This window comes from Phalacrocorax aristotelis, chromosome 3, assembly GCF_949628215.1.
Source record: "Phalacrocorax aristotelis chromosome 3, bGulAri2.1, whole genome shotgun sequence".
Taxonomy (NCBI): Eukaryota; Metazoa; Chordata; class Aves; order Suliformes; family Phalacrocoracidae; genus Phalacrocorax; species Phalacrocorax aristotelis.
The window spans coordinates 120,253,487-120,262,843 of NC_134278.1; the positions used below are offsets into that span (position 1 = coordinate 120,253,487).

Below are 9,357 nucleotides of genomic sequence, written 5' to 3' on the forward strand. Positions count from 1 at the left end.
TTTAAGGACAGCCAGATACACTGCCATTTAAACAGTTACCTGTATTTAATCATGCTTACATTTTTATTAGTGAAAAATAACAGAGAAAGATAACTCGTTCATTTGCATGCAGACTTATCAGAAGATGCCTATACGTTGTACAAATTTACAGCGTGTAATGTCTTAGCATGCGTTTAATCATACCCGTGCAGATTTAAGTGTCTTTCTGACTGCAGTGGTATCATTCATTAGTAAGTCCCCTGAAGTCTAATGATCATAGGTTTGGCATCAATTCAAAAAAAAAAACAACGCCAAAAATTCTTCAAAAAGTAGATTTTGGGAAGCTTATCAGCTCATCTTCTTGCAGTTGTGATAAATTTTGTATTTTTTTAGACACTCCTCAATCTCACCACTGGTGTACTTGAGGAAATAAAATGCTGTTTGATCGAATAGGACCTTTGTCTTCAGTTCATTGGCCTTAAGGCTTTTAGTCTTTCATTTGTGTAGTTAGTCAAAAAAAGATCTAAGATCTTTTGCAGGTGACTTAATTTCTAGGGGTGTCCCTTCACCTCAAGTTTCCTGCTGGCCAGTTCCAGGCAAGTCACGTCCACTGTTTTCTGCAGCCTCCAGGTTGCTCTCCCGAGGTGCCATGCTCTCCATATCTAGGACACATGGGTGGGGTGGGATCCAGGTGTTGTGAGCCAAGGGCCAGCAGGCTTTGGAAATGCAGAGTGGTCACCATGAAAGCATGGATATTTCAAGAGCATCTTGGGAGGAATTAATGATGATGTTGGTCTCCATCTACTTCCTAGAAAAAAAGAGAGCATAGTTCTGTTTTTATTAACTCCAGACAGATTTATGGAAAACCTCTGCTTCTCTGAAATTAATTAAGAACAAGAGTGTATCATCACACTAGCAGATACCTTGTCTAGATGCAGAAGCCGAGTCTGAGATATTTCCTTGAATATGCAGTACCAGTTCTTTCTGCAACAGGAAGCAGCAAACAAATCCTCTGAAATTGTGGCCTCAGTGTTACATATCTGCTTTCCCTGCAGCCCCTCTCCTTAATCCTGGAGGATCCAGGACTGGGTTCCCTGATGAAGCTTGCTCTTAAAATTGTAACCCTCCAGAGACCTGGGATTGTGAACGACCTCTGTTTGCAACACTAAGTACAGTAAATGCTATTGTATTATCCAACAGTAGCGAATTAAATAATCCCACTCTCGTCACTTTCTAACAGGATAATGTTAAAGGCATTCCTCTGAGATGGAGAGTAATAATTTGCTAATTCCCCTCAGTATTTCATGCTTCTCAGAAGTGCAGCTAATTTTCTCTGAGTACCTTATTAACATTCACAATGACTTTGCAGTCCCACCCTAATAGCTCTCTGCAGAGGCAGTGACTGTGAAGGTGAGAGCTGACAGTGACACATTTTCCTTCTTTTTCTCTGCAGACTGTATTATCCTGGTTTCCATCCACTGAGGGCTGTCCAGCTGATGCGAGTGGGCAAACTGCAGTACAGTCAAGATATGTTTCCTCAAGCGCTAGAGACCTTGAAACAGGCCAGTATTGTGAACTGTTTCTTCTCTGTCCCCCTCCCTCGCTTCCCCCGAACCTGCCGTGTGTCCCCCGCTTCTGCTCTGACTGTATCTCATACCTTTGGATACTCCTCACTGCTTTTTCCATCAGTGGCGTTTCCCGAGGCTGCAGCTGAATGTGGTGATGGGTCACTGTTGCTCAGCGTTTCAGGCACTGACTTCCTCCAGTATCAGTCACTGCTAATTACAGTTGAAAATAGCTCAGAGGTGCCTGGATCAAAAATTACTATTAGATCTGAAGAGATAAAAATATCTCAGTGCTTCATACTCTCCTTCTTACCATAACAAAGTGAATCTGGAAGCACTGAAAGTGCAAGAACAGGAGAGAGCTGCAGTTTCTGCCACCCTTATTCCCTGTCAGGGATCTATGATTTCAAATTGGAAAACTCTGCCTTTAATGCTTGTATTTTGATGTGAGCCACACTCAAATCAACAGTCATCTTCTTGATCCCTCCTATTTCTATATCATTCATCATCTTTCTCTTCTTTGATCTGGTTTTGCAGCTGGTGCTTTGCTGGTTACATTTCAGCTTTAAGCCATCTCTCTTGTACCTGAGCTGACTTTTATACTAATTTCCTCTTACCCTGTCCAGCCATTACATTGCTTTAGTATCATCTTAAATATATTGAAGAATCCCCTTCCACGAGCAACATGTCGTCAGGACGTAGCTCACTCACTTCCCATCTCAATCCCTCAATTGCTGCCACGGTGTTTTTGTCCCCCTGCAAGATGTACTGCCTCCAGTTCCCCTCAAAGAGGTCTTACACTTATTCCCTGTATTATTGATTGTCCTGTAGTCAGCTTGGCCTGAAGACAGTATACGCTCCGTGTGGTTCCCCCTCTCGTCTCTTGGCCGACCCCCAGTGCCTGACACAGCCTCCTCATTGCCTCTGCTGAGTGCTGCAGAAAGCCACCGGGCCCCAGCTGCTTGCCTGCTGCTGCTGGGCGGGAGCGGGCCCCAGTGCTGGCACCAGTATTGGAAAGAAGTGCAGAAGTTGGCTGTATGTCCCCTTTGTTTAACGTCCATACTATATGAAGAGCTAGTCTTGTGACAAAGAGTTAGGACAGCTTCTTGGGATAGAAGGGGATGGATGTCTGCACTGGGGGAGAGAAGTGGTTTTTACTCCTGCCTGGATCCCCTATAAAGTTAATATCAGTTATGACTCTCTAGACAACTTACTGTTTTGCACTTACTTTTTTCAACCCCCGTATATATTTGGTTTTAACATCTGATTAATTATGCAAGCTTAAGAACTGATAATTTCCACATGTTGAAATAATTAGTATTTAATACGATGCCAGTCTTACTAAGTCCTGGTACCTTAATTCTTCACTTGATATATTTAACTTAAATTATGGCCAATTCTGATCATTGGAAAGCAAATAGAAGAGTAATCAATTCTATTTTCCATGCATTATTCAGAAGTAAGTCATCTATCTGTCATGGGCCAGGTAATCTGCTCTGCTATTTCCCCCATAGTATTTGTAATTTCCCAACATCCACACATTCCTTTTTAGCACGTGGAGTGAGACCCCAGTCAAAGGAGCTCCTATTTTCATTGACACTGCTGCAATATATCATATATGTGTATATATATTCTTCTAATTGCATTTCTAATATGATACTGCATTAAATTAAAGTGGAGTGGATTCCCCTAGAGACACCCAAATACTGCTCATCAGTGAAGGTGGAAGTTGTGATGCAGTTTTGTATGTTTTTAGTGACGAAGTTGCCCACTGCAAAAGCCAGACTGCTACTGTATTATCATTTGAATACTGAGTAATGCCTAACACAGAAGTCTTTTTTCAGGCTGTGATCTCCTCTTTACCTGAAAAGGGAGAATAAGGTGCTGTTTACTGTCCTGTGCCATACCTCAGTGCATCTCTGGCTGTGGTCTCCAAGCCATTAGCGGTCCACAAGGACACAGTAAGAGCTTTACAGCTGAGGTGCAGAACCATTTACAAACTAATCATCTTGTGGTTTTGCCTAGTCTCTGTTCAGCCTCCCCCTTTTCACCCACATGTGTGAGACAGGGAGATACTGAACTCCCACTCTCTGGGAGCACAGCTGAGAGGAGGAAAACCTTCGTCACCCTGTTTCTCCATGCAACTTGTAAGCATAGGACACGATGCTTCTTTGGATGAGATCTGAAACTGACTCCCTTCATTGGTGTCCATACTGGAACAAATTAGAACAAGATATAATTCCCAGTTTGTTGCGAGTTTGTGATTCCTAATATAACTCAGATAATGTCCTAGAGTTATACGAGAACACAGTTTGGCCCTTTGTGATTAGATGTGTCAACAGAGCATGCCACATGCTCAGAGCAGAAACTCGATTACCTTCTCTGCTTCATTACTCTTCTTAATACACTCTGACACTGAATAGCACCCTGTTGGAGCCCTCGTCAGACTAATTTCAGTGTGGCATTAAGGAGAAGGATGTGGAAGGTGCAGAGGAATTGAGAGTTGAGTGAAATTCGCCTCACTCATATAAATCCTGTTTAATCAGGCACAGCCTCAGAGCTGCTGGGGATTGACAGCCTCTGCAACAGATGCACAGTCTGTTAAGACCAGTAGATCTTCATACACAGCTCTGCAGCCCAGCCCTTACTGCTGCTCTCTGTGCCACCCGAAAATGAATCACTGCCATAAGCACCTTCCTCCTAGTGCCCTTTGGGTTTAGCTGTCTGCCCTCTATCCCCAAAGAAGGCTTGAGTAATGTTGAGGGCTTTATGTTACCCATTAAAATGAAATCACCCCCTATAAGTATATTATGCCCTGCAGAATCTAGTTTGCCAGATTTGGAAATAGAATTGTTACAGAGAGGCAATACTCCACTTCTGGAATAAAACCTGAACATAGTCCTTGGTTTATTGTAAAACCAACATATTATTTTTAAATTTATATACACATATATATGAAAAATGTAATGGTGGAAGGACAAATGAAATTATAGATCAGGAAAACCTTTGTCAGCAAAAGACCAGAGATGGAGCCCAATCTGACAAATGTAATTTAAAGAGCCTGGAATGACTGTAAAAGGTGTTAATAACAAAAGCTGCAACAAGCTGTCTTGTGAAGAGAAAAGCTCCTTGACCAGGAAGCAGCGCTCCTGCGGGAGGCCAGGAGGGGTCTGCGTCTCTGGACCTCATGGGAGCCCCTAGCAAGTATATAGATTTGACCTGAGGTGCACTCATTAGTATAAATATTTGTTAGGTGTCGTTAGTTACCTTCAGAGCACTGTAAGCTCACCTGCTGGGTTGCCTATATCCTGAGTGGAGCTGGACTTGGTTTGGGAGGACAGGCAGGGTGCAGAGGGGAAGGCTCTGATGAGCCTGATGAGCCAATGATTGCTGCAGGGCATTGTCTCAGCTGCTGCTCCATTCTCTGGGCTGCGACGGTGGTGGTGGTGGCTCCCTGTACCCATGCACTTTCCTGAGCAGGGCAGCGGTGCCCAGCCGCTGGGCGATGGCTGGTGGGGACGGGAGCAGGCAGGCAGGAGGATGCACACATGTATGACACCGACTAGCCAGTTTCTCCTGCAGACCCTGCACGTTGCTGGCACGGTCACAGGAGTACCTGTGTCCCCCCATGAGCTGATGGGCATGGCTGTTTTGCCTCATGAGGCCTGCAATAGGTATCATTTCCCTTCTTACTGTAATCTCTGGCGTAGAGGCAAAAAGCACAGGAACTGGGGTTCAATCCCCCCCAGATTTCACAGCAACACTGAAGAAATCCCCGTTCTCTAGGTGTTTGCTTCAGATGCTAAATTTCTTACCAGCTGTGGTTGATAGTAACTGTGATAGTTTTTGGTTTTCTTATGCCTCTTTAACAAGTGTCCCCTTCAATCAAGAGAGATGGAAAACCACAGATACTGCTTCTGAAATGCTAGCCATCACTTCCTGACATTTTGGCATGTGGCCACTTGCTTTCTGGTTTCCCTGTGATGGAGCGGTGCCGTCCTGCATCTGCTCACAGTTCCCCGCAGCTGCGATGATAGGTGTCCCGTCCCACCCCCATGCAAATCAGACACAAATGACTGTGCTGCTTTTCATTTGCATTCATGGAGCAACAGTCATACCACTAACCTAACGGGATCTAGATTCTTCAGGGAGACAGTATGTGGTTGATGACACTGTGGCCTGTGTTGCTGTCTTGCGATTACTATAGTTTTTCATAATTAGATTTGTTCTTTTAGCTGAGAGGAAGACCACACCGACCACAAGACTCTGCTCAGCCTTGACTCTGGTCTCCGCAATTTAGGAGAGCAGGGGAGTGTCCAGGGAGCCTGCATGTTCCCAGTAAAACAATTCCTTGCTTTGGAAGTGAAATTATCCCCAGCTTTGCACTGACCTTTGCAAAAACATCTACATAACTTAATGTCAGTTTAATTTGGGGATTACAGGAGTCATTGCTATTCTAACTTGGATGCAGCTGGTTCTGACTCGTACTGCAGCGTGTGAGACAGTACATTGCATGAGAATGATTTTCTCCCTGAGGAAACAAAAAGATAAAGCCTGGGTGCATTTATCAGCCATTCTGAGGAAAGAAAGGAAATGGAAAGGAAATGTTGGAGGTGAGAGAGAAGTCAGCAATGGTAGTGTTATCTCAAGATTAGGTTTGATATTAACGATTTTTGCCTTTTAGTGGAGGTATATCCATATGGAGATCTCTGGCTGGGCATCAGGGTGTCCAGGTCCATCAGTACTAGCCTGACCTCTGTCCTGCAGGTGGGCTGAAGATCAAGGTCAGCTGCCCCCGGACCGTGACGCAGATGTATCCCAATGCACAGCTCTTAGCACAGGTCATTCACAACAAATCAGTTTTCTTGGCCAGGGCATGCAAACATTGTGCGCCAATTCTGTCTGGATCCACAGCCAATCCTCCTGGCCATTTCACTCTAGGGTGATACTGTCCCTTCCTAGTTAGCCTGGGTGCAGCTACGTGTTGCTGCACTGCAACACACATGGGATCCCACCTGCAGCTATCCTGCTCTGCACCATCCAGGGATTCCTATACCATGCAAGTGTTCTTCTTTCTCCGTCTCACTGTCTCTGCCAGGAAGGGACTAGGTCTTATCCTTGCTTTTTACCCTACGTTTTCAATTATTTATTTTTTTTAAAAAAAGTTCTTGTACAGCTTAATACCTCACACTCCACTATGTTGAAATGCTTTTAGGATCTATTCTTTACAGCGTTTACCCAATATATTGAACTAGGAAAAGCAGAACAATAAGAACAATTCAGGTAGTCTTCTCAGGGAGTACAATTATGACCTACTTGCAAACATTTTGGAAAACTATGACCAGCTTTGTATTTCTGCTAAAATAGAAATATGCAAAAATTGAGGATGTCTTACTTTGTTTCACATTTCTTGGTCATTTCTAATAGTGATGAAAACATTTCCATTGTTCTGTATTATTCTGAGAATTTTATAATTTGGTAGTAGGGCATTGTGGTAGCTCAGAACACATTTGACTCTTTTAGAGCTCCTTGCACACTCTGATTTGTTTTGACTGCTATTTCAACTTGATCTTTCAATTTTTTGCTGCCTCCCTCTCCCTTTAAGTATTAGCTAATTTGAAGCAAATCTAAACTGTACCAGAATTTCCATATGCTTGCCAGTCTCTAGAATTTGGAAGTAGGCTTGCATTCATTACCCCAAAGAATATATTTATTTTTATTTTTATCTTTCCAATTTAAATGAGGCCCCTTCCTCAACATTTGTTTCCAAAAAGATCCTTTTTCTGCAATCCAAAGCTGATTTATCTGAATTTTGTCAGCTGAGTGGACCAGGAACCCACTGAAACACCGGCTGCATTTAGTTATTGGCAATTCTTCAGTTTGGGATGAGGAAAAATCTCTGATGTCCTTTCTCCTACCAGTACACTTCTAGCTCCCTTGTTCTTTCTTCAGAAGTGCTGAATCTATTTCCATCTGGTACCTCTTTCCTTGAAGGAGAAATTTAATAGAAGGAAGAAGCAGAAGTGTCATATGAAAAGTGAGGATCTAAGCATGAGCTGGGCAAAGAGCATTTCAGACATATCTGTGGCACAGAATCAGCAACACTACAGGCAATATCAGCAAGTGTAAATTGGCCTAGCAATAGAAGATGACTGACATACAGAGAAAATAATCCCTGGGAAAGCAGCAAGGACCCATTCCCCTGCATGCCTTTTTAGAGTGAAACTATTAATGTACTCATTTGTTTGATGCTATGCATAGTTCCACCTGATACAGTTAAGGCACTCTGTTCCATTGGTTAAGTATTAAACCATTTCTATTTACAGGACACTGAGGCTACTAAAAACATGAACGTCACAGCTGTCTTTTAAATAACGTGTCAAAACCTTGGGTGCTGTAGTTGTCCAATATTAAAATGGCCCTCATGCCTCAGTGCAAATATATCTTCCTCTACTATTCCAAACATCCATCTGTGCAACATATGAGTGGGCTTTATCACCTAAGAATAATGTGTCGGTGCCTCTTCCTTTGTCAGGGACAAATCATTATACACTTTGGGATACTTCACTCCTATTTCTATTACGCCATGCATTCAAGTCCCCAGCTACCAACCACTTGAGGACCAGTACATATATCCCAGCCCCACTGCAGTGACCAGCCCCTTCATACGGTCTTAGCAATGACTAATGTCCCTCTCTGGTCTCTCTTCAAGGCCTATAATATTATGAAGGTGACCCATGGGACAGACCACAGCCTGGTGCAAGCCTTGATGGAGATAAAGGAAGAGTGTGAGGCCATCATGAGAACACAGTGAAGAAAACCTCCAGTCTGGAAAAAAAAGTATTCAGGGAGAAAGGAAATAAAATGTTTTATATTGCGTTGGGAAGCTTCTTGATAATTTTGGTGTCTTTTCATTAGGTCTGACTTGCTTTACAAAAATGTTTAGCATTTATTAGTTTTGCTGTATGGTCTGAATTGAGCTGGTGTTTGGAGGAATATCCACAATTTTCAGAGGATCTTTTTTCCTACCAGACAATCTAATTGACAGGACCTAATTATCAATTTACATCACCTAATTTAATTGATAATAGGTATTGGGAAATGCATAGAGTCTTCATCAGTTACGAAGCGATAGAATTCCACTTGTATCCAGTCATTTTTTTATACTAGTTTATAGCAGCAATTAAGGATCTCGTGTCAGACATATTATAAGTAGAGAGAATACATTTTTTCCCTTTGCCTTGCCCTTAAGTGTGGTTTCCAAAAGCCTGATTTAGTGCTCTTTGACATCAAGTAAGTTTACCAATGTTCTAAATGAGATTTTCTTCCCTCCCAATATATCTGCAGGGCTCTGTTCCTCTTCTTCTTGCATTTCATATGTCATAATATTGAATATTAAAATGGATTGAATAAAAAATTTAATCAAAAGTGTATCTATGTGGAAATTGCTTACTCTGTTCCCCTCCATTTTGACTGCTTCAAGAGTTTCTCACTTCATATGAGTTTTAAAAAGAGAGAGATTTGGACCTGTGAGCTCGGCGGTGTGGTTTCTAGATCTTTCTGAGTCTGTGGGGTTTGGATTTCACTTCCCCAGACAGTGATCCCTGGGGGCGAGAAGGACATCCCGGAAAGTATGAACGCCCCATTTCCCCACACTCATCAGCGAGAGGGTTGTTCTTGACAAAGCTGCTGACTTCTGTTTTTAACACAGAAACAAATGTTAACAAAAGCCAAATACTTATGAGGGACATTGAAACCTAAATAATTTAAGGCCTTTGAAAGTATCACTTCAGGTGTGTCACTCCTCGCTAAC

At 42.7% G+C, this 9,357-nt stretch overlaps 1 protein-coding gene across 5 annotated transcripts in view; it reads left to right on the plus strand.

Moving 5' to 3' along the window:
- The window catches only part of SMYD3 (SET and MYND domain containing 3), a 425,447-nt gene extending 416,470 nt beyond the window's left edge, over positions 1–8,977 (plus strand). For all 5 annotated transcript variants that reach the window (XM_075089357.1, XM_075089355.1, XM_075089356.1 and 2 more), the window contains 2 exons: positions 1,433–1,541; positions 8,257–8,977. In XM_075089357.1, coding sequence (XP_074945458.1) covers positions 1,433–1,541; positions 8,257–8,358 — 211 coding nt within the window. In that variant the 3' untranslated portion in view covers positions 8,359–8,977. The remainder of the gene's footprint in view (positions 1–1,432; positions 1,542–8,256) is intronic.
- The last annotated feature ends 380 nt before the right edge of the window (positions 8,978–9,357 follow it).